We start from the raw sequence: 23,703 nt of genomic DNA, 5'->3' as shown, positions 1-23,703 counted from the left end.
GCAAGTTCACCTCTGAAAGCTGCAACATCGAAGAGCTTCTGTTTGATCTGCAGTGTGGGAGATGTCAATCACCTGTCTGGAAGCGGCTTGGGGTCCAGACCCAGAAACACGTTGGATCTGTGTCATTCTTTACGCTTATCGGTTTAATCCTCGATTTCACGCCACAGAGGCGGGACGACCCGCGCTGCTTGTCACTTTTGTGGGGATGGGTGTCACCGTTTAGCCCCATCTCAGAGGTGGTTGTGGTGGTGGTGTGGATGGGGGGGGGGGGGGGGGGACTGAAAAAGAGCAAGTTAAAAGGAAGTAACACTCTGCTTAGATCGGCATGGTCACCCGGTCCCCCCCCAACCCCTCAATATCTCTACACCTGCCGCTCCCAGCTGGGCTTTCACCGGCAGCCGGATAATCTGTAGGCGGGGGCCCGGACGCGGCGCCCCTCAATGAACTCCTGAGAAAACCCCTTATGCGTGAAAAAGCCCCCCGCTCCCCTGCTTTGTTCTGCTCAGTTTTATGGGACAACATGGGCCTTTATGAGGTCTGCGGGGGTTTCACGGGACTCCATTGACAACGGTAATCCTTTCAGGCCGCAGTTTAACCTGCTGTTTTCATATTTATTAGCTGGTTAAAGCGGCTGAAGCAGCTGAGGCGCACACACACACACGTGCGAACACACACACACATGCCGGGTCGGATGTCTTCAACCCAGTCAAGAGGCTCAAGTGGGTGCGGGCCCCCCGGGTCAAACGGTGAACAGGTTGCTACTCTTTTCTTTACTTTTTGAAAATTGTACCCTTTGGATCAAGTTTGAAATCCTCTGAAAGATTTTTTATTTGTTAACTCTGTTAACACACTTTCACCAAAAGATTTAAAAGAAAAAAAAGATTATATTCTAAATGTGCAATTTGGCTTTTGTTTTCTATTTTTATCATTTCCACATTAGGATAAACTGAAATGCTCTTTTAGACTTTCCTGTTGACTTCAACAACAACAAAAAAGAAAACATTCTGACAAAAATGTGCTATTAATCACAATTTTTGGAAAAATGTAAATCTAATTTAACATTCAGCTTTTATTTTTGCGGTTTCCATGTCACAAACCATCTTTTCAATAATAATTATAATATTTTTTTGATTTTTTTTTAATCAAATGTCGCATTTATTGTTCGTTGTCAGATATTTTAAGGTTGTTGCCATTTATTTAGCAACATTCAGCTTTTTTTCCCAGAGGCCCGTAATGTTAGTATGCTAAATACTAACATTACGGGCCTCTGGCCTTATTCAGCTTTTGTTTGTCATTTTTTAAAGTTAGCTTCTTTTTTTAGATTAGAAAAAAAAAAAATTTAGATCATTTTTTAAAGCACTTTAAAAGAATCCACAAAATTCTTAAACTGAACAGTGTTTACTATGACAAAAACATGACCATAATCAAAGAACAGCTTTAGAAGACAGCGGTAGCTCCGCCCATCAGATGTTTAGAGGTTTAAATTCCATTTGAGATTTTTTACTTTGTGTAAGACAATTAAACCCAATAGTTTTGTCTTTTATTAATAAAAAACATTTGGTTTTGCATTAAGGTGTCTAGAAATGCTATATTATCAATAAATACAACAATACTGCAAACAAAGTTCAGTTATTTAATTGGTAAAGTCTAAAAATGATGTTAGATTGCTAAAAAAAAAAAACAGCAGAAAAACAGCTATAAAATTATTTAAATTATTTAAAATTAGTTTAAAATGCGTAAATTTGCTAAGAAAAACGATACTTTTATAGTGTAAATATGCCTTAAAAGGCTATACGATCACTAGAAACAGGATAAATCTTGTCTAAGTACCCTTGTTGGGTTCTTTGTGAAGCTAACTGAGGCTTCTAGAGTCTGAGATGCAGATTTTCTGATCACATTTCATGAAAACAATTTACTGTCTGTACACATTGATGGATTTCAGATCATATAAAACAGTTTTTTGGGCTGTCAAGCACCAGCTGATTTTATTAAGATCCTGTGTTTTAGGCAGACATGCAACTTTAATTTGGTAAAGATAGATGAGAAACAGGTCATTAGGAGCGCTTGGCTGCTGCTACTCAACCCAGTGGAAGGGCTGAGATGGTTCACAAATGTTGGCCACATGTTGCTTTTTTCTTACAATAAATATTATTTTTTGTCAGAATAAAGTTTTATTAGAACCTAAAGATGTTTTTTGATCAGTATCCGTCTCCCCGTCCTCTGACGACAGGTCTTTCCATTCGGTTCATCATCCACAGGCCTCGGGCTGCAGCCTCCCCTCCTCCCCCCCACCACCCCCTTTCTGTCAGAGCTGATTTTTTCCACGCCAGCAGAGCGCCAAGGGCGAACACACTGTCACACTACATCAGGCAGAGGAGGGGGAGGAGGAGGAGGAGAGGGCGTGTGTGTTGTTTCTGTGTTCTGCTGCAGTGGCAGTGGTGGTGGTGGTGGTTGTTACCAAAACTTTCACATCCCAAAGTGTGCAAGAGCTCGGACCAGGAGTTGAGGAGGTGTGCATGAACAGAAGGTTCAGCAGCTCCTGAACCAGGAACCTCCTGGAGGAACATATTCAGCCGGAACTTTAGCTCATTCATGTCACATTGAAGCCAAAATTAGGGCAAAACAGAAACACAAACAGCATCGGAGTTCAAGGCAGAATCTACAGAGCAGTCCATCAAACACTGAGGTTTGTGAGGCAACAGGACTCTAAATTATTTCAAGATTTTAAATAAATATGTAGATGCAAAAAAATGTAGATAAAACATTTTTTCTTTCAAAACAAAATAGTTATATCAACAAATGAGCTTCACAAGATATGAGCAAAGATGTTCAGCCTCAGTACCCAGACTTTTGTAGATTTTAGCAGTTAAAGTTGAAGATGATGAAGAGGACAAAGATGATGAAAGTTCATAAGTCAGATCAAGAGAAGCTAAAATCTGAATAAATCAGTGTTTATGGTCAACCTCCCTCCTCCCAAGAAGTTATTTTGTTAATCTCTTTATTCATATATGATGTAGTGAAGTGTACTTATATTCTTCTTGCACACTGCTGCCCCCTGCTGTCAGGTGATGGAAAAACTTAATGTGTCCCTATTGTGATTATCTTGTTAGTTTCTTGTCCCATCTAAGTCCAGAGCTGCAAGTCTTTTGGTCCTCAGAGGCCCGTTCTGATGAAGAGTTTCTGAGGAGTCCAAGGTACGGTGATTTGTCGCCCCCTAGTGGCAGGCACAGTGTTCCAGGGCCAAAAATAAATTCTGCACTCGTTCAGCAGAAGGATCCGGACAGAACCGCCTGCAGTTTTGAATTTGAACAAAATGTGCAAAAACCTGAAGCTCTTTTTTGGTTTCCTAAGGTGAGGCTTTTTTGTTGTATGACAATTAAACAAATTAAATACCTTTTCAGTAAATGCTTCTGCAATAAAATAAATAAACCCCCAAAATGTGTGCTTTTTTCCCTAATTTTTTTGGAACAATCACTGCTTACTGACGTCGTCTGGCTCGAACATGCAAACATCCATTTGGCGAAAAAATGTCAACTGAATTGTTAATTTCCTTAGAACAGGAATTAAATCATTTTCTATAAGTGACGTCTCACTGACTCGGCCCAGTCCTCATATATAGTCAGTTCTTGTGTCTGTGTGCCTGTGCTTAATGTAATCAGACATTAAACACACGCAAGTGTGAGGTCAGTCCAATCAAAAGTTGAGATGACCTTTAGGCATCAAGAGTTGACAGATCAGATGAAGAAACAATTGTGGGTCTTTATTGAGCAAAGATTGTTAGTTTTTCTTCTTGGGTAACGTAAACGGCGTATACTTGCATAGCGTTTTCCTCCTTCCTCAAAGGGCCAGCGTGTTTTACTAACAGCCTCTTTCACCCATCCACACACTGATGGAGGCTCCATTGCTGAACACTGGCGCCACCAGAGGTAAGATGGGGTTCCGTATCTTGCCCAAGGACACTTAGCCATTTTTCCTGCAAGGCAGGAATTGAACCTGCAATTTCTAATCAGAGGTCGACCGCTCTACCACTGGACTACAGCCACCATTTTGGTTGTGGAAGGTGGACCCCTTGGGAGGAAGTCACTGTTAATTGGCCAAGAAGGAGCAAAAGTGGATCTCACTTTTTCATCCAAAGGAGCCAAAAACACCTGGAGTGATGGCAGAGAGTCTGGAGAGCAAAATCTTCTTTGACGTCCCCCAAACAAAAAAAACAAAACAGACATCCTGCAGCAAACGGGGCATTAACATGGACATCTAGTTTGGGCGCCAACTCCAAGCAAGCTGGGAGGTAAGCTCCCAAATGAACTGGAGCTTCGAAAGGGGGATTATCGCGAACCCACCCAGTTTGGATGCAGACCTGCTGCTCCGTGTGGAGACTGACAGGGTCCCCGGGGACGGGGACATGACCCGCCCAGGGCGGAGATTACAGAATGGGCCCAGTATCTCTGTGAACATCCACACACTTGCCTCGGAGCTACTGAGGGGGCGGCACTGCTGAACACACCCTCAGGCAAACGCACACACGTGTGCTGCAAAGACAAACAACATTGTTTGGTCGACAAAGACACAATTGTGCACACAAAGGTCGGTCCCCCGCAGGCAACAGAAACACAATCCGCCACCCGGACATCAGCTGATCCGCAAACTGAGATCATGAAGCTTCTGAGCAGAAATAGAGCGCAAAAACACACCAACACACATTTTAACACACACACACACAAACACATTTCAAAGCATACACACACAAATGCACAAAAACCCACAAACATTTACAGACACACATACATACACACATATACTCTCAAACACACACAAACACAATATAAGACACACAAATACACTAAGACACACACAGACACACGAATGCACACAAACAAATGCACGGGCAAAGATACACAAACATACACAATTATAGACAGATACACACACACTCACACCAACAAAATCGCACACGCAGAAACAAACAGACACAAAATCAAAATACGTACACAATAAAGGCACACAACAAATACACTAAGACACACAAAAAACAAACACAATCTCACTCAAACACACACACAGATGAGGTTTAGAAATCCTCTTTAATTTACAATCATGAAACATTTCAGGGTGAAAAGGATTTTGGGATCGGGGTTCTACACACATCAGGACAAACACACAAATACATCTCAAGTGCGCGTTTGACACGTCTGCACTCCAGCTCTCAGCTGGACAAATGGACAAAGAGGAAGTTGTGAGACAGTCGTTGGCGTAAAGTTCTATGTCCTCAAATTCTCGCTATGATTGGCCTACAGCTGCTGTGGGGGCGGGGCTTGCCACAGCGGCGGCAGCTCCCATGCGCAGCAGCTCCTTCCTGTGGGTGAGGATGACGTCGAAGCTGGACTGCAGGCGGTTCTGCTGCTCCTGGACGCGGCTCTGCAGCGTGCGCACCCAGCGGATCAGCGCCAGCCGGCGGTACATGGTCAGCTGCGCCTGGTGCTTCTCCATCTCCTGCACCTTGAAGCGCTCGCGGTCGCGCAGTGTCCACACCGTGTCCATCAGTTCTGGCAGCTCGCCATCCGAGTCAGAGGACTGGTCACCTGGGAGGCACAGCGCCCCCTCCAGGTTGCTCGCCTCATCTGTCTGACCCAGTTTGGGCTCCCCAACCCCGATGCGGTCCCAACCTCCAAAAGTAGGCGCCTCTCCGCCGCTCTCCATATTGAGAGATGACTGACTGCCGCCAGACCGGCACCTCACCTCCGACTCGGAATCGCTGTCTCCCCATTCGTCATCCAGCTCCTCGTCCTCATCCTGCCTCCCGCCCCCTTTTTTCCCATGGTGCTCCTTCCTCTTGCCACTCAGATTCATCATCATCATCACCTGCTCTTCCTCCATCCTCTCCTCCTCTGCCCCGTCTGGGGGAACGCGACCATATCCGTCATCGCCGCTCTCGATTTCGGGGAGGGGCTCCAGCGTTCTCCAGCAGGGGAGGCGAGAACGGGGCGACTTGAGACCCGTGTTCAGCTGGAACCCCGAGGAAGGCGAGGAGGAACTCGGAGGGTCGCGCCCCAACGCCAGGTTGCGGGGGCGCATCTGGTTCCGGTTCTCGTCTCCGGGGAGGCAGTCATCCCCTTTTTCGGCCAGGAAGTTGAAGTTCCTGTCCTTGTCAAACTTGCTGTTCTGCATCAGGGGGGAGGAGCTATCGTCTGCGTCCTCAAAGGCGGATTTCAGGTCCTGATGGTGAAGCATCACTGACCTCGACTGAGACTCTCTGAAAAGACACAGAAGATGGAGATGCTGGGAAGAGCAGAAAAGACAGAAGGAATTCAGAGGAACATCTGAGTGCGCTCCTCGTCTGAATCTTTTGTGAAACTATCTGGCGGTAGGAGATGTCGCAGGAGCGGGAAAGCTCTTTCATCAGCGTGCAGAGAACAACAGGACCTTGCATCAGTGGTGTGAGAGCTCATGGGCAACTTTGAGCAGAGAACCTGACAAACAGTGATCGCAGTCATGTAGCCTCAAGCAACAGAAACAAATGCTGCTGTGAATTGAAGGGGATCTCCTCAAAGACCCACTCTGATGAAAATTCTGTAACATGTTCTTGTGCTGTCTTTCTCATAATGAAGGACATATATGAAGAAAATTAAGCTTGAATATGTGTTTCAGAGTTTTTCTTTATTCTCACTGTGAATCAAACATGTCGCCTTTTCTATGCACAATAGGCACATCTATCTTTACAAAAGTTCGGATGTTGTTTGTTGTCATGGCAAGACCCAGACACGCTGCCAAGGCCGCCTCTAGGTAGGTGGATGGGTGGGTGCCGCCCATCAAGGAGCGAAAGGCGGTGCCTCGGGGATCGAGTCGTCTTACTTTCGAGTAGGAAAATGAACTGTGAAAATAACTCATATTTCAGTCCTTAATGAGCGTAATACATTATCATATATATGGATATAGTTTACTCTGAAACGCTCAAGATGATCTTGATAGCTTTACAATTTTTTTTAATAACTTTTTTTCTTCATCGCAAGTTATTCAGGTTAGAAAATGACCAATCGGATGCTATAAAAGTAGGTGGGGACCAGCACCTTTGCTTGTTGGAAGGTGAGGCCTTCCAACAAGCTCACTCCCGATTGGCAAGAGTGGTTGCCATAGAAACACTGAATAAAACTGGTCGACGACTGTATCCCGAATGAACTGACTTCATTTTGTTGGAGCCAGAAATAAGCCATTTTCTATGGGTGACGTCCCTCAGTCCAGTTTTCATATACAGTCAATGATCTGACCTGCATGACCAAAGTCTGCAGCTGTAATCCCATCCAATGAGTTCCCAAAGATTTTCATCTGAATATTCCTGATCACAAAGGTCAGAGGTAATTTAAATCATGCAGATCGTTAAATTATTGATGTTTTTCATATTTTTGGTGAGGAACATTGTCTTAAGCACGCACCAATTTTTCTTCGCATTTACAAAATCTCCATAAATGTTCGCAAACATGAACGATGCAAATGCAGCCGTATGGCAGCTCCTAATCCAGGTCACTCGTTCCAGCATTAAAGCTCCCATTATCCAGTGCGCGCGCGGTACAGTGCACGCGCGGATGCTTGCAGGTCACGCGGACAATAAAATCACTCTTCGGAGAGAAACGGTATCGGTTCCGTTCCAGCTGTAAATGAGACAGGAGACGCGGGGGCGCGCAGGGAGCGCGCGGAGGCTCCATGGATGCCGTCACATTGTCAGCGAAGATCAATAAAGGCGTCCAAAAATGACAATAGAAGCATATTTTCGCTGAATGCAGTGAGATGAGTGCAGCATCCGGCGCGTTGCGTAACGCTCACCCCATGTCCGCGCGCGCCTCTAAAATCCCCTCTCATCTACAGCCCGCGCGCCTCCCGCCGCTCCTGCACCTACACGCAGTCATGTATGCCGAAAGAGTCTCGATTCTTACCTTTTCTGACTGCTTTTCTCTCCTCCACAGACGCTGCTGGACGCTGCGCCCTCCCAGTGTCCCTCCTCTGACACTCCTCTGTGATGTTCTTCCTCTTCCTTTCTCCTCCTCCTCCTCCCTTTCTGATTCTGGGAAAAGCCAAGCAGCGACTCAGAGCAATTTCCGAAATTGGGTTGAGCGCAAAAAGAGAAAACAATGTCAGGAAGAGCTGTCACTGTTTGTTACTGATATGTGGTTTTTAGGCAAAAAAAACATAAAAAAAAAAAAAAATGTCGTTTTCTAGGACATATTATCTGCACAGCAGCAGGTGTTTATTAGTAATTCATGTCTGAGTTGTGGGTGGAAATGTTGACCCGGAAGTAAGCCTCCACTGATATCCTATCATCCCTTTGTCTACACCAGGGGTCCCCAAACTTTTTCCAGGGAGGGCCACATGACGTTTCCATTCTCTGATCGGGGGCCAGGGTCAGTTTAAAACAGAAAAAGTGTGACAGTGGCAGGGGTGCCTAAATGTAAACTGAAAGCTTCACATAACCAAATATTAAAAACCCAATCTGATATAAAAAAACCCTCTCTGGGTTCTTCACAACAAAAAAAAAAAAAGTAATAATCAGCAGATATATAAAAGATTCTTTATGAAATCATTAAAAGCAAATAACCCTCTCTGGGTTCTTCACATAAAAAGTCAGGAAATATATTGTAAAAGTATTTTAGATATAAAATCGATAATAAACAAATAAATCTCTGTGGGTTGTTCTTCGGTAAATGTGCAGAATGTGAAGAATCTCTTCAATAACTCGTATGAGCAGTCTCTTTAGGTTTTTGTGTTCTTTCCTTATAATCCAGTTTTTGAGGTTCCAGGAGGCTGGCTTAGTAGACTCCACTGTTTGTTTTCTCTGATTAACTTCCTAGGTTAAATACCTTGCATTCTGGATCAATGTTTCCCTTACCAAACCATTCATTTTTCCGTTTTGATGTGGTGGTGGTGGGGGGGTCACATTCAAGTTTTCTGACTGGGGCAAATATTGGGCCATTTTTATTCAGGGGCCCGCCCACCCATAGTTTGGGAACCCCTAGTTTGAGGTCTACACTGTCTCCTGCTATCTTACAGCCCTAAAACTTCAAGCTAACATTAGCAGTGAAACTAAAGTGGGGAGCAATATTGGAGCTATCCAGCTGTCCGGTTTACAGCCAGATTCCAGCTCAGACGAGGAAAATTAAGACGTTATTGTATCTATTTGTCTGCAAGTGGATGCATCAGAATGGAGCAGAGCAGAGAGACTTTGTCCCACCTATTTCCCTTGCTGCTTCACAAAGAAGAGCTCTTTCAAACTTACTTGTTTAAAAACACAAAAAAATGATTTTCATTTTGTGATGATGGAGGACAGATATGAAGAATATTAAGATCAATTTTACATTTCTGCGTATTTCTTTATGCAAATTGTTGTAAATCAGGAGCTCAATCAAACAACATCTTTATATTCTTTATATTATACGGCTCAAAACCATTCGCTTTTATGCAATTGAAAAGTCTTTACTGTGTGGCACTTCCTCCCCAGCTGGGTTAAAGCAGCAGAGCTGCACACACCACCAAAACAACTTGGCACTGGTCTGAATAAGCTATTATTACCTATCAAAAACTTTTAGAACATGTCTTTTGCTAGTAGATGAGAAATGTACAAAACGATTCATTTTTTTTAATTAGTCCCCACTTTCTGTTATTCAGTTGAGCATATATTTTTGTATTTTTTTTACCCTTAATTCAGCATTTAAAGCAAGGTTATTCAATATTGGTTTGTTTTTTAAGCCCGTTGTTGTGATTTGTGAGCACTTTTACTCAGTAACTCTGTGAAACATTTCACTGCTCCACTCAGGTTATGTTTAGCCCAGTTTAGGACATGATGAAGAAAAGGGACTGTTGTCTTCATCAGATCCCAATCTATGAAACCTCATAAAATGAAAGAAAAACAAAATGTTCTCCATGTGACTGTAAATCACACAAAGACTCTCATTCATCCAGGTTGGTTCCATTGTAGTAGGTTTAGGGGATGTCATCTGGACTTGGTTTTAAAGTTGGAAGACGTTTCACCTCTTATCCAACTATTAACGACCCGAAACCACGTAGGCTAAGTGGACAACACCTCCAGTTTCAGGTCTGACTCCTCCCCCATGAGCGCATATATACCAGCTCTTAGACCAGCTATTTCAGAATTGACAAAGCCTCTTAGATAAGAGGTGAAACGTCTTCCAACTTTAACACCAAGTCCAGATGACATCCCCTAAACCTACTACAATAATACATTCAGTTTCACACCCTTTTAGTCTTCAGAAATTGGGTTACTTTTACTCGAGAACAGTTTTTAGAAACTCAATCCGTCTCTTGACCTGACAATGATTTGTGTTGTTGTTGTTTGTTTGCCTTTTAAACAGGATTTTACTTCTGGGGCCGTCTGGTTCACAGCATTGCAGCAGTTTTATGGCGGTCCACTTTTCCGTGGTTCCACGCTCCAACAGCCGCAAAAAAACCAAATCCCTCTGAAAACATGCATTTGGTGCAAGCAGCTCCTGTTGAACACTGAAGCTCTGTTCTGTTCAGATGTTCTGTAGTTTTTTTTTTTTTATTGCTGATGGGTTCTGGTACCACGTGACTGACTGGTTATCCAACAGGAATACACGCTCATCCAGCGGATTCTCCTCGGTGCCTTCACAGGGTCTCTGCTGGATGTAGAGGATCAAACCTGATCTCACCTAAACTCTGATTGAAGATAGACAGATTATTGAAGATAGACAGATTGAAGAGAAGAAAGAATAGATTCAAGTCTTGACAAAACATCATGGACAGAAACAAAGCCATGAAAAAGTAAAGCCTTTGAACTTTTTTGCCTCCATAGAAAATCTGCAAATGAAATGATGCAAATACTGCAAAACAAAACTGAATAGAAGCTCATTAGGAGGACTCAAAACAACATTATCAGCATCAGCACATTTTATCCCCGTCTGATTAAAATGGTCTGTCAAGGCTGTAAGGCTGTAAGTTCAAAATGACTTTAAACACTCCAATAAAAATCACACTTTGGTGTTTTTAACATGTTCTTGTAGCATTTTTCTGAAAATGAAGCTTAAACTTGCATTTTTTATTTCTTTTTTGAAGTTGTTGTGAATCAGGAGCAGACGAAAATGTGCTGTTGGAAGGAGATTGTATTTGTGATGTGGAAAATACACTTGGTGGAGCCACAAGTTCCCTGCTCTGCTCCATTCTGATACGTCCACTAGTACACAAACAGATCCATGTACGTCTTTGTTTTCCTCGTCCGAGCTGGCATCTGGCTCTAAACTGTAGCTCCAATATTGCCGCCATTTTTGTTGCCCTCCTAATGTTAGGTTGGGGGTGTAAGGGGCTGTAAGCTACCGGGAAACAGAGAGCGCTGATTCCTTCCTGTTGGCCTCTGCGTTCAAGCGACCACTTCCAACAAAAAGTCCATGTAAAAACTCGTTTAGTACAATCTTAAATGCCCATCACATGTCCAGTGTGTATGTAGCTTAACAGGCGAAAGGAAGGGGGGCGTAGTGGCTCCACACATACAATCCCACCCACAGTTCAAAGGAAAGCTTCTGATGAATACTGCCGCTCTGCAGAAACCATGTCCTAGATTTTTGTCCAAAAACACCATAATCATAGTTAAAAAAAAACACTGGGAAGGCTTTTGCAGAAGATCAGAAGATGATCTGAGTGGGACTTTGAGAAGATCAAAACCTCTGACATCTTCCCTGACAAGAGGTTTGGCCTAACATTATGAATTACACTCTGCAGGTCTCCTCCATGTCATCTAGAGAAAGACCTCTTCTGCTTTTCTTGCTGACTCTGCATGTGATGTCATCTTGTCAGCTGTTCCTTGGCAACAAGCCCCTCACCCTGGTACTGGAGAACTCTGATTTTCAGTGAATGCCTTTCTAAATGACACTCACCCACACGTCTGCAGGAGCGGTCTCAAGTGTGCGCTACCCACAATGCATCACTGCCTGTCGGGTTGCGCTGGGTTTGTGCAGAGGTGCAGCAGCTGAGTGTCAGGGCGACATCAGTCAGACCAAACTTAGGTTCATGGCAGCTCTGACATGTTGTTGCTGCTGGCACAGGATCCCCCCCTCCCACACACACACACTCCTTTCACATTCCAATTCAAGCTGCAGGCGGCCTTTCTCCTGCTCCTCCTCCTCCCTTTTCTCCCACCAGTAGCCGGAGTGCATAAAAAATACATCAAACACCAGTAAGAGCCGGCAGCTCCGCCACACTGCAGTCAGTTCTGCCCCCCCCCCCCCCCGCCCCATCCACACACAAAATAAGGAGGGGAGGAATTACAAAACAGAAGGATATGGATGGAGAGGCAGAGGCCGGGGTCTGCTCCCTCCTGGGGGAGCAGAGATTTTTACAACAACCCCGCTGCTCCGGCTGGATGACTTACCTTGTGCATAATGAGGCCTTGTTGGACTGAACCCAGCCCGCAGCAGCGTGACCCACTTCCGCAGCACCCCTGTCTGCTGCGGCAGCAACACTGGATATGACAGTGCGGCCGCACTGTCAGATCCAAGCTCCAAGGCGGGGCTCGCCGGACCTCCAGCTCACAAAAGGATCCAACGAGACAGTCTGAATGAACCCGTCCGTGTCCTCTGGATGTTTATGAGCCAGAGTGTGTAACCCTCCTCCACATTCTGGTCCTCAGGAGACCTGGTGGGGGTTGACCCCCCTCATTATCTCTCTCTTGGGGGGGAGGTGGCTAAACAGAGTTGTGATGCTGCATCAAAATAGCTGGTGGAGAAATATTCCCATTAATTTCTAATGAGATCCGGACTTATGACCCCGAGACCGCCCCCACCGCCCCCAGGACCCATCATCTACACCATAATGGCCCCAAGATGGCTGTAGCTTTGATGCTGAAATCTAACTAAAAGTTTTTTACGGTCATACAGGAAGAAGGAGCTGGAATGCCAAGGACATGGCAGCTCGCTGCGGGGCAGGTTCCCGCCGGCGTCTGGCCCCTAATGACGCACAACAGGGGCCCTCCCTTAATCACCGTGTCTTCTAATGAGATGAAGAAACATGAACGGGGCTCGTTAACGCTGGGCTATTAATAGCCACTTATAGACTCATTAGCTTCTAAACTGCAATTATGTTTATTACCAGAAAGAGGAAACGGTGGAACCGAGCAAATTCTGGAGCGAGAAGCTGCTCAGCTTTCAGCACTCACAATGTACTAATGTCTTGTCTTGCTGCAATGCATTATGGGAGCCGACACAGCTGATGACGGGTTAAAATACACTTTTATTTACACAGTAAAACAACATAAGCATCATACAGGATCATAAAATCTAGTTTATTTACAGGATTAGAAATGCATTGGTTAAGTTCATGTAGAGGAGCTGAACAGTCAGATCATGTGACTGATCATGTGACCGACACGCTCTACTTCAGTGGTCCAGAAAGCTGAAAATACTCCTCTGAGAGTTCTTTGTTTTCAGGACGTTTTCATCTGTGCGCGGCCTCTTCGCAGATGGCTTCACGGCCTCCACCTGGCTCCTCTTCTTCACCATCTGAGGACCAAAGATGCAGTTCATGAGAGATCGCAGATGCAGTGGCAGCGTGGACTTTGGTGCCCCTTGCTGGTCAGCGCACAAAACTGCTTCAGTGTCTCTTTTTTTTGATGACTACAGAGCAGGAGGAGGATCGGAACATCTACTGGACCTTCTAAAAATACTTTTGCAAGAGGAAAGGAGCAGGAAAATTACTCACCTTTTTCTGAGGGTCGCCTGCTGCTGCGGTCTTTTCGGGAGACAGAGTCTGAAACAGGAACCCGCGGCTGTTTCTGGGAGCCAGGGGGTTCGTCTCCGAGATGGAGGCCAGTTTCTGCAGGACGGACTGTGGCTGGCTGAGCAGCGAGCCCCTCCTCACCTACAGGGGGGTGCCCAAAACCTTTAAAGTGGCGGTCGCAGAGGAGAAGCAGATGCTCGCTGTGGAAAGACCACTCACCTGCCGAGGTTGCTGGGAGTTTTGGAACGGGTTTAGAGCAGAGCTCCTCTTCTTCTCTGGTAGAGGAGCCGCAGACTGTTCTGCTGAACAAAAAGCAGAACAGGCGTTTAGGTCCAGAAAAAGGGAAACCAAAGCGGCAGAGCTGACCTTTACAACTAGGAGTTTAGCACACCCTAGTGTCCAGAGAACGCAACTTCAACCAGAACTAAACAAATTTAAATGTTTTGTTGCTTTAGTGCCAGCTTTGATTTTTTAAACACGTTTATATTTAAATAAATGCATTTTTTTGGTAAGAGGTAAATAACAAAAATTAATATTAAGAAAAGATTATAAACTATCTGGATTTGACACTGTTTTATTTCTCAAGTTTAACTCTCATCATCTGATGCCAGTGTGAAAAATGAACGAGCCATCTGCTGTCATGGAAACGGTGCCGACCTTTGTTCTGCAGCGTCCTGACCGTCAGCTTCCGGGCCAGCTTCATGAATCGACTGTCCTCGTCTCCCATCTTCTCGTCGTCGGCATCCAGACCGCCTTTCTTCTGTTCGGACTGAGAGGAAACAGGTCAAGCTGGAGTCGGGACAGATGGGAAAAGGGGCAGGCAGTTCTGTACCTGCTCCCTGAGCCACTGCTCCCTTTCCAGTCGCTCCTTCCTCCTCTGGACTTCGGCGGGGTCCACGTCATCTTCCTCACCGCCTTCCTCGCCATCATGTCCCCCCCTCTCTGTGTTAAAACCTTCATCTGGTCCAGAAAAGAAAAAAACAAAAAGAAAAAATTTTTAAAGACCCGTAGATTTAAACTTTAGCTTTCCTTCATTGCCCAGCGGCTCACCCATGTTCTTCCAGCGGAACCGGCGGGCCCGACCCGGCCCGTCAGAGTGCAGGTCCCCATCAGCCAGGTACCGCTCCTGGTAGAGCCTGAGGCGGCGCTTGTCATCATCCAGAACCTGCTTCCTGTAACCATCAACAGGATTTAGAGCCGGTCAGAACCTGCAGGGCCACCTGCAGACTCAGAGCTTTTGAAGCATCGCTGCTAAGCAACAGAGTGGGGCGACTGTTGCCGTGTGTCCATCACTCACATGTGGATCTTGTTGACTTGGTCCTGCAGCTCTTCGTCAGACGGCAGCTCCTCCAGGGACTCCTCCTCCTCATACTCGCTTCCTCGCTCGTCGTCCTCGTCTTCGCTACCAACGTCGCTCCCCGAAAGCTCCGCCTCCGACTCCACGTAGTCCATCAAAGTCCTGGAAAGAGCGGCGGGAGTTACCGAGGCGCTCGCTACAGAGTAGTTGTCTGTTTTCTAGAGACTCACATTTTCTTCTTCTTCCTCCTCTTGACACGCAGAGGAGCAAACAAACCCTGCAGCTCCTCCTCTTCCACCTCGTTGTTCTCTGCGTCGCTTGAGTCTCCGTCCTCTTCCTCCTTGTCTTCTTCTCTGTCCTCTTCCTCCTGTACATAGAGGTTTTCCATGACCCGTTTCAGCTTCTGGATTTCTGGTTCTGCAGGAGAACTCACCTGAGCGCTGTCGATGTCTGATAGAAGGTGGAACTCGCAGTCCTCCTCTTCCTCCTGCTCTTCCTCCTGCATCTTCACCTCTGATGCTTTCACCTCTGGAGTGAAAGCAGCTGGACGGATCTCCGGTCTGGTGTTTGGATCCATCGCAGACTCACCAGGACTGGAGAATTTTCCTGAGCAGAGCCCCAGGAGCTCGCTCATGGTGTTCTCCGACGCCTGCTGTGTTGGCGGGAACGCCCCAGAGCACAGCCCCAGCAGCTCGTCCTCCTGCGTGGCTCCGAGGCCGCCGCTCGGCCCTGAGGCGCTCTCCTCCCCCGTGCCGAACCCCCCTGAGCACAGCCCCAGCAGCTCCCCCATGTTCCCGTCCATGGCGTTCTCGTCCAGATTGTCCAGCACCAGCGACCTCTTGAGGGAGGGGGCCACCCCGGGCCTCGGCCCCACATTCAGGAAACCGTCTGCGTCCAGAAGCTGGGACTGGGCGTCGTCCTCCAGGGAGAAGCGCCCCTGCGAGTCTCCGCCCACTCCACGACTGGAGGAGGGCCCCGCCAGCTGGCCTGAGTCTGCGCCGGGGGATGGGGGGGCATACAGGTCCTGAGAGTCCTCCACCGGGAGGCAGAGGGACGGCTCCGAGAGTTTTCCAGAACTCTGTCAGGAAAGAAAAAAATGATTTAAGAACTTTTTCTAAGACTTTATTTAAGTTTATTTACTCAGACTTCTGTCGCAAAATTAAAACACTTAAAATAACTTAAAAATGAAAATTCATAAACTTTTCTGAAGTTGTCTACCTTCGAGGCCGAGCCAAGGAAGTTGGGCCTGAAGAAGCATGGCGATGGCGACCGGAAGGCGGCGGAGCCGAATGCCGCTCTCCCGGTGGCGCGCTGGTTGTTGACGGGCTGGTAGGAGGTGAGCATGGATCCTGCCAGCTCGAAGCTGCTGTTGTGGCTCATGTCCTTCACCAGGGACAGGGAGTCCTCCTCCTCTGTGGGCGGGGCACAGACAGATGGCGCCCTTTTCAACCCAACATGCTCGTCAACAGGAAGTGGCAAGACCAGCAAGCACTCACCAGTCTTGTTGCTGCTGTCGGGCCCAGGTGGCGGCGCTCTCCTGACGCCGTCGCTGAAGAAGAACGTAACGCGTTAAAGTCTTAAAAAGTTTTTTTTTTTAAACAGTTTTTTTGCGGGGGAACGAACCCGGTACGAGAGCACGAGCTGCCGGGAAACAGCATGAGGGTGCCGTCGGCGTGGACAAGGTCGGACACAGGCGCCACCTCGCCTTCTTCTTCAGCGCCGCCCAACAAGTCATCCAACCCCTGAAACACAATTGTTTTGGAATTTTTAAGAACCATCTGAAGACCCTCTGAAGGTTTCCATGATTTATGATTTTTCTGGATTACACCAGCAGGGGGAAGCACTGAGGCTCAAATCCATCAGGGAAACCTAAATGGTTTTCCTTTCGCTGAGTCTGGTGGTTTTTGTTTTTTTAAATCTTTCAGATAAAACCCTTAAAGTTCTCACCTCCTCTTCCTCCGACTCATCTGTCATGTCCTCCTCCTCTTCCTCCTCCTCACAGTCTTCGTTGTCCAGGCGGTGCAGCTCAGCCCTGCGGGCCCGCTCCTCCCTGCGCCGCTGTGCCATGGCGAGCTGCAGGCGCTGCTTTAGACTCAGCAGCTTCTCTCCTTCAGAGACGCGCCAGTTAACCACACCCCCACTACTACCCTGTAGCTCCGCCCACGCCTGCTGCTCTTCCTCACCTGGTTTGGCGGGGACCGGCTCTTCGGCGCCATCTTTGACAGTGATCGTGAGCGTCTCGGACCGCAGTTCCTCCTGCCCTGAGGGGGCGCTGTCTTTGCGCACGATGTTGAGCTGGAGCGTGCGCTCTCCGGGGGGGTGCGCCGGGGGTTGAATGTGACGAAGGTAGCGTTCTTTCAGGGCCGCTACGCCTGTGGGGGGTTGGCGGCCATGAGCAAAACGGAGGGGCAGGTCAAAGATGCAGCGGAATCAAACTCACCTGGGTTGAGTTGGGGGGGCTCCAGCTGAACGAAAGCGCCCTCGTCCGCGCACAGCTTTGCCACAGGCGGGGGGTCCAGGCCCAGCTCCTTCAGTCTTTTCAGCTTCCTGGTTTTGACGAGCAGAGGAGCAGGAGGCTCCGCCTCCTCTTGCTGCTGGACCTCAGAGCCCGACTCTGCAGCAGTTCTGGTTTCCTCTGGAGGCGGGGCCAGGCTTCCCCGCTCGCAGTCAGAAACAGGTTTCTCCGTTGCGTCTGACTCCTGCAGACTCTCCGACAGATAAAGCATCGGGCCCGATTCCAGCTCCGGATCAGAACCTCCAGAAGCTCCGTCTGGCCCACAGAGACTCTCTCCGTGGGCTCTCTCTCTCTCTTGCTGCGGGGACGAGGTCGCTGAGGGCACAGGCAAAGACTCAATCTGATTGGTTGAGGGCTCCAGGGAAGCAGGGGTTTCCTGCTCTGTAGTTGGTTGGCTGGACTCCTTCACGGGAGGAGCGTCGGGCGGCGTCTCCAACATCATCTGAGAGTATTTTGAAGATCTGATGGGAGAAAGATGAAATATTGTTTTCAGAGCAAAGATCTTTGATTTGTTCGCAGGTTCAACTCCAGGGTTGGAGAGAAACTCAGCGCGACTTCCTAGTGCCTTTACATGAAGGGGCTTTTATTTTGAAAAAGCAAACCAACTTCCTGCCTTTTTTGCACTGCAATTCTTCTGCTCAACGACTTAAACGCCTATATCTCAGAGTCAAACTCCCAAACAGAACAAACTACGTTTGTCGTGGGGAGGGTCTTACTTGAGCAGTGCCATTGCGGGACCCTGGGGGCGGGCTTTTCTCCTGTAGAAGTCGTGGATGCTTTTGGGCTCTGGGATGTGGTATGGCAGACCCAAAGAGGACTCTGTGGGGGCAGGAGGGGATGTTAGCTCAGGTGGAGCGGGTGGGGGCGCCGCAGATGGGCGGAGGAGCGCTCACCTCGGATCAGGCGCTGCGACTCGCTGTGCAGCTGCTTCATGGCCTCTCGGCTCGCCCTCGCCGCCTTCCTCTCCTGTGGACAGGAGAACAACAAGTTGATCACATGACTGACACTTCCCTGGCTTGGGGGGAGACTCTGGCTCCGCCTACCGCGCGGTGGGGCTTCTCCGCTGCCTCGTCATCGTCATCCCCCTCACTTAGAAGGCGTTCCTAAAGAAACAGAACCTTTGAGCAAGGCTTCATCGTGGAGCCCCAGCAGACGGCTGACTCGGATATTTATCTTAACCTCCTGCTTTTTCATCTTCTGCTTGACTGCAGCTCGGATGGCGTCCAAAGATTCCTCCTCCTCCTCTTCTTCGTCGTTTAGCCCTGTGTCGAACAGGTCCGTGTCGCCCAACGGACACCCGCTGTCGTTCAGCGATCGCGGCAAAGCACCACCCTAACGAGACAAGACGGGTTTTTACCTCACCATCTCTCTGTTCCGATCCGTTTGAGCAAGCAGAACTTACCTCATTTTCATCGCCAAACCTCCTCCTCTTCAGCTTCTCCACCGCGTTACTTCGCCTCTCCTGTTTCTCACGCCGCCTCCGGCTCTTCTCTCTGTTCTTCGCCTCTGCCTGCTGCGACTCCTCCCTTCCATCCGACTCGCCGTCCTCGCTGTCGGTGAGCCGGTGGGCAACTCTCCTCTGCGCTCCTTTCCTGCTGCTCTGCTCCTCCTCGCCGCTGGATAGCTGCTGAGCTTCTGCCACAGGGAAGCCGTTTTCTGCCGCTTCCTCCTCCTCGCTGTCACTGTCTCTGATGGCGACACGGCGAGGCTTTCTGTGAGCCGTGATGTCATCATCAGAGTCTGCAAAAACAACAACAAAAAAGAGAATCTGTAAAAAAAATAAACATGAACCGAGAATGAAGACTTAATCCTGAAGAAGGTGTTCACATTAGACACAGAACCTCAGGGCTCTATTCTCGGCCCTTTCCTGTTTTGTCTTTATCTGCCTCCAACAGGAGGAGGAGGAGGAGGAGGTTGTGGAGGAGCAGTCATGAGTCTGGTTTGTAAAACAGTGCAGCTTTTTTTCTTTTTTAACATAAATAATAATTTGCGACAAAGCTTCATGTAAAATTCATTTTTTTATGTTTTATCTAAAAACTGTTTTTTTTAGAGTTTCCTCGTGTTTCTCTAGGCATCCCGTATCAGAGTGACCCAGAGAAGCACTGCACGTTTTTCCAACATCCCGATCATTCTAGATCAGTGGTTCCCAGCGAATGCGGGCCGGTACTGGTTCGTGGGACAGTTAGTACAAAGAGAGACAAAAACACATAGAATTTGATTCTGAGGGAAGTTTTATTTAAATATGCATGTCAAGGTGGATTTTTGTTTATTATTTTATTTAGAAAATGCCAGTTTTAGTGAGTGTTTTCTTCTTCTTTTTTTATCCGTCGCACCAAAGTTTTTTTTTAACATTTCTGAGTTGAGGGAAAATCTAATTCACATTTTAATGGTTCATTCATCTTCTAAATCTGTTTATTCCCTTTCGGGGTCACGGGGCTGCGGGAGCCTATCCCGACCGCTCGTGGACGAAGGCTTGGGACATCCTGAACAGGTCGCCAGTCTGTCGCAGGGCCACAAATCTCAGACCCATGCACTCTCACATTCACACCTATGGACAATTTAGAGTAACCAATAACCTGTGAAGCATGTTTTTGGACGGTGGGAGGAAGCCGGAGAAAACCCACGCATGCACGGGGAGAACATGCAGCCAGTTTACACAAAATGTAGAGAACAAATAATGTTTTAACAGTTGCTGATGTTTTACATAGGATGAAGATAAGAGAAACGGAATCTGACCGGTCCATGAGAATTTTCACTATCAGTCTGCAAGATCTTCCAAGAATATTCTAAAACAGAATCATGGGGGGTGGAGCCTTCCTGGTTAAGCTAACAGATCAGCGCAAAGTAGCTTTTCTCCGCCTCAGAACCTGTTGGACTTATGTTAACTGTGTGAATGGTTGATGAGTTCCAGTAGTTTGAAGAATGGCCAAACCGATGAGCTATGAATAATCTCTAAAGCTACGTTTACACCGCGCGTTCAAGCGGCCACTTCCGATAAAAGGCTATGGAAACGCGCAAAAAACATGCTGTTCAGGCTTCTAGGTTCGGATCTCTAGCGTTCACGTGTAGCTACACAAGATTACAAGTTTTCGGGCTCTACATATGAAATTCACATCCATTGAACGTGCTCTAAAATATAAAACCAGGTCAAACCTTGACCAATCGGGGGCTCTGATTTGGTAGTGACACACGGATGGCCTCCCTTCTCATTTAAGTGCCAGCTAGGGCTGCGCGATATGAGGAAAACTCGCGATATGCGATATTGGTGGTTAATATTGCGATAACGATATAATTTGCGGTATATAAACAAATAGCAAAACAACCAAAAACATCATTTCCATTTCACTGCAACAGTTTAAAAATCATACTCCAAATGACCCTTGTCGACATAGGAGGCAAACATCAAACATAAAAGGGCTCATCTGATTGATCAACAACGTTAACGGGTCCTTCCGATTGGTTAAACGCATAAATGGATTTATTTGACTCATTAAATACTTCAAGCTGCCGTGAGTTTGTTTTAGCACATTTAAGGTAACCATTTATTGTGATTTTCGCCGTCTTTTGCTGTATGCATATTGCACAGCTTGATGTCCCGATAACGATAAATTTGCGGTATATTGTGCAGGCCTAGTGCCCGCCATTTGAAAATGGGTCGTGGAGGATAAATGATTAATTGCGGTTTGTTTCCGGACAGAATTACATGAGACCAAGTCTTTCATATATCGGAATAGAGATGTGGGGGGGAAAAAAGGCAGATTTATGAGATCTGCACCACTTCAACATTTCGCACCAAGCCTCTTCCAACTGTAGTTGAAGAACCCCTTCCTGCCTGTCCAGTGTGGGTTAATGCACGTAGCTGGGATGAACGTTTTCCTCACATGTGCATGAATATAAATGCTACTGTTGCATTCACTGACTTATTTTATACGTTTCACAACAGATCATCCATGTTGTAGAAGAAAAACTGAAGTTACGCTGCAGATGTGAGGCCAGGCTAGAACAGATGATAAGGGTGCGTTTAAAGATTAAAGATACACAGGACCTCTAGAAAAAAACTAATCCTTTGTTTTTTTGTTAGCAACATAACCAAACAGCACAGACAGAGTGAAGGCAAGTGATGTCCTCGTTCTGCTTCAGTACCTGGGGGGTCGTCCGTCCTCCTTTCCGTCTTTGCCTCCCCTTCATCTGCCGGAGAACCCATCCCGCTGTCCGAGTCGCTCTCCGGAGCAGCTGCTGCTGGCTCCTCTGCCTGCAAAGGAGACGAGAGCCGCAGCTGTGACAGCGTGCACGTGCCTGACGCACCTTAACTACATCCTGTGGATGGTGCGTTCACGGTCCGAGCAGCGGTCGGTTACACTCTGTTCCCAAAATGTAATAACCCCCCCATTAATCTTTTTTTTATGTTCTTTGACCAAAATTGAATATTTAAAACGTAAACTACAAGCATAAACAATCAAGTGTTTTGTGTGACAGAGAACAGACGAATTCTTCACAAAAAAAGTAGATGGCGCCCCTAGCAAAACAACAATGAAACGGCCGCGAACTGTTGCAAACTAGACTTTAACAACTTAAAACAGGATTTATACTAATATTTAAAACCTCAAAAGCCTGAAAATGTTTGCTTTAAATCCTTACAACTGTCCAGCAGGTTGAAATAATCATTTATTTTGAATTAATCAACTGAAACAGTACTCAAACCACCCGACAGCTAAGCTAGCCAAGCCAACTAGCGCGCTTGATGCTAAGGCTAAGAAAAGAAGCGAATAATTTAAAATATTCATACTAATCTATTAGTAACGTTTATATGGTTAGTCTATAAACACCACTACTGTCAATAATCAGGTAACTAACACAAGGATTTGTTGATTTTAACTTCCTCACTTGTTGTTGGGACAGAACCAGGCTCATCTTTGTCTCCGGTCAGTCAGTGTCTGAGTCTCTGCCTCCTCTCACCGAAAAAAACCTGCTCGGACTCGGCTGCTTCGATCTGCTACGCGCGTTACAGACGCGGGATAAAAGCAGTTCCGAGCAACAACCACTATTTTAATCTTTCAGGGAACATTCACAACCACAGACGGTGTCTCCGTTCTTCTCCTCCCGCTTGTTCCAACAACCAACACGAAGGTTTGAGCTTTCGCGCGCCGTGACAGCTGGTTCGCTTGGGTTTTATCGCGAGGTGTCAATCTGTCCTTTCTCGTGTTGTGATTGGTGGGTTTGGGACAGTTGGATCCAACCACTATGACGTAATCATTCAAGAGTTTGTATGTTTTATACACCGCGTATGGGTACAAAGGCGGAGCTTGGCGCTTTTTCCTGTAATTTACGCTTTAAATTTACATTGAAAAAAATAAAAATAAAACATTCAGTCTGCGGTATCACTGCAAACATATATATTCATACAGCACGCTTGAAAACAACCTCATTTGACCAAAGTACTTTGGTTACTAGAATGACACGACTAACAAACAAACAACACTTTCGTCTTAAAGCTTCCCCAATACAAGAGAGACTCTCAAAATAAGGTTCTACATTTTAAAACTGTTTAAACAAATAGATTTAATCTGAATTCTACAAGTGAAATAACATAAACAGAATTAAAAAGTTTAGTTGAATTAAGACAAAATAATCCAATGCAAAAAAGCCAGGATATACTATAGGATACATACATGCTTGTTTGATTTTATTATATTACAATGTTATCTTTACTACTTTTCCCTTCCTTACTGTTCTTGCACTGATGGTGATGCTTAAATCTCATTGTACTATGCACAATGACAATAAAGCCAGTTTATTCTATTCTATTCTTCTATTCATAACTATTGATTGTGTTTCATAAACTCCAATCAGTCTTGGCTTTCTTCTCACAATATAATGTTTTTAAAAAAACGTAAATAAATTAAACCGTGGGCTACACGGCGGTGCAGTGCTTTGTGCTCTCTCCTCACAGCGAAAAGGCCCTGGTTCAAATTCCAGCTGAGAGCTTCTTGTATGGAGTTTACAAGTCCTCCCTGGTCATGTGTGGTTTTTTTTTCCAGGCTCTCTGGCCTCCTCCCACACTTCAACATATGTTGATTGGTTACTTTAAATTGTCCCTAGTTGTGAGTGCGTCTCTGGAAGTGATTGTGTGGCCCTGCAACAGACTGGCGACCTGTCTGGGATG

At 46.5% G+C, this 23,703-nt stretch overlaps 2 protein-coding genes across 4 annotated transcripts; both read right to left on the bottom strand.

Annotated features, from left to right (window-relative positions):
• Positions 1 to 5,062: 5,062 nt before the first annotated feature.
• On the bottom strand, positions 5,063 to 12,409 carry c19h1orf216 (chromosome 19 C1orf216 homolog). 2 transcript variants are annotated; one of them, XM_078955315.1, is made up of 3 exons: positions 12,386 to 12,409; positions 7,926 to 8,053; positions 5,063 to 6,250 (listed from the first exon to the last, which is right to left on the bottom strand). In XM_078955315.1, exons 1-3 carry the CDS (start codon positions 12,392 to 12,394, stop codon positions 5,278 to 5,280), a joined length of 1,110 nt encoding a protein of 369 aa, XP_078811441.1. In that variant the 5' UTR covers positions 12,395 to 12,409; the 3' UTR covers positions 5,063 to 5,277. The 2 variants fall into 2 exon arrangements, with proteins under 2 accessions (XP_078811441.1, XP_004074370.1); XM_004074322.4 differs by lacking the exon at positions 12,386 to 12,409 and having other exon boundaries at positions 7,816 to 7,938.
• An 813-nt stretch (positions 12,410 to 13,222) lies between these two features.
• On the bottom strand, positions 13,223 to 22,716 carry clspn (claspin). Of its 2 annotated transcripts, none has more exons than XM_011481132.4 (22): positions 22,425 to 22,716; positions 21,684 to 21,792; positions 18,943 to 19,280; positions 18,720 to 18,872; positions 18,584 to 18,643; positions 18,434 to 18,506; positions 18,257 to 18,359; positions 17,466 to 18,001; positions 17,209 to 17,397; positions 16,973 to 17,133; positions 16,649 to 16,767; positions 16,522 to 16,574; positions 16,244 to 16,437; positions 15,459 to 16,103; positions 15,256 to 15,392; positions 15,026 to 15,187; positions 14,779 to 14,900; positions 14,561 to 14,688; positions 14,386 to 14,497; positions 13,948 to 14,030; positions 13,711 to 13,869; positions 13,223 to 13,511 (listed from the first exon to the last, which is right to left on the bottom strand). In XM_011481132.4, the coding sequence occupies exons 1-22, from the start codon at positions 22,449 to 22,451 to the stop codon at positions 13,389 to 13,391; spliced, it is 3,786 nt and encodes a 1,261-aa protein (XP_011479434.1). In that variant the 5' UTR covers positions 22,452 to 22,716; the 3' UTR covers positions 13,223 to 13,388. The 2 variants fall into 2 exon arrangements, with proteins under 2 accessions (XP_011479434.1, XP_011479435.1); XM_011481133.4 differs by having other exon boundaries at positions 13,948 to 14,027.
• Positions 22,717 to 23,703: the final 987 nt, after the last annotated feature.

This window comes from Oryzias latipes, chromosome 11, assembly GCF_053564925.1.
Source record: "Oryzias latipes strain Hd-rR chromosome 11, Olatipes_Hd-rR_3.1".
Lineage (NCBI taxonomy): Eukaryota > Metazoa > Chordata > Actinopteri > Beloniformes > Adrianichthyidae > Oryzias > Oryzias latipes.
The sequence above is the reverse complement of the archived record's forward strand: the minus strand, read 5'-3'. Positions and strand labels throughout refer to the sequence as shown.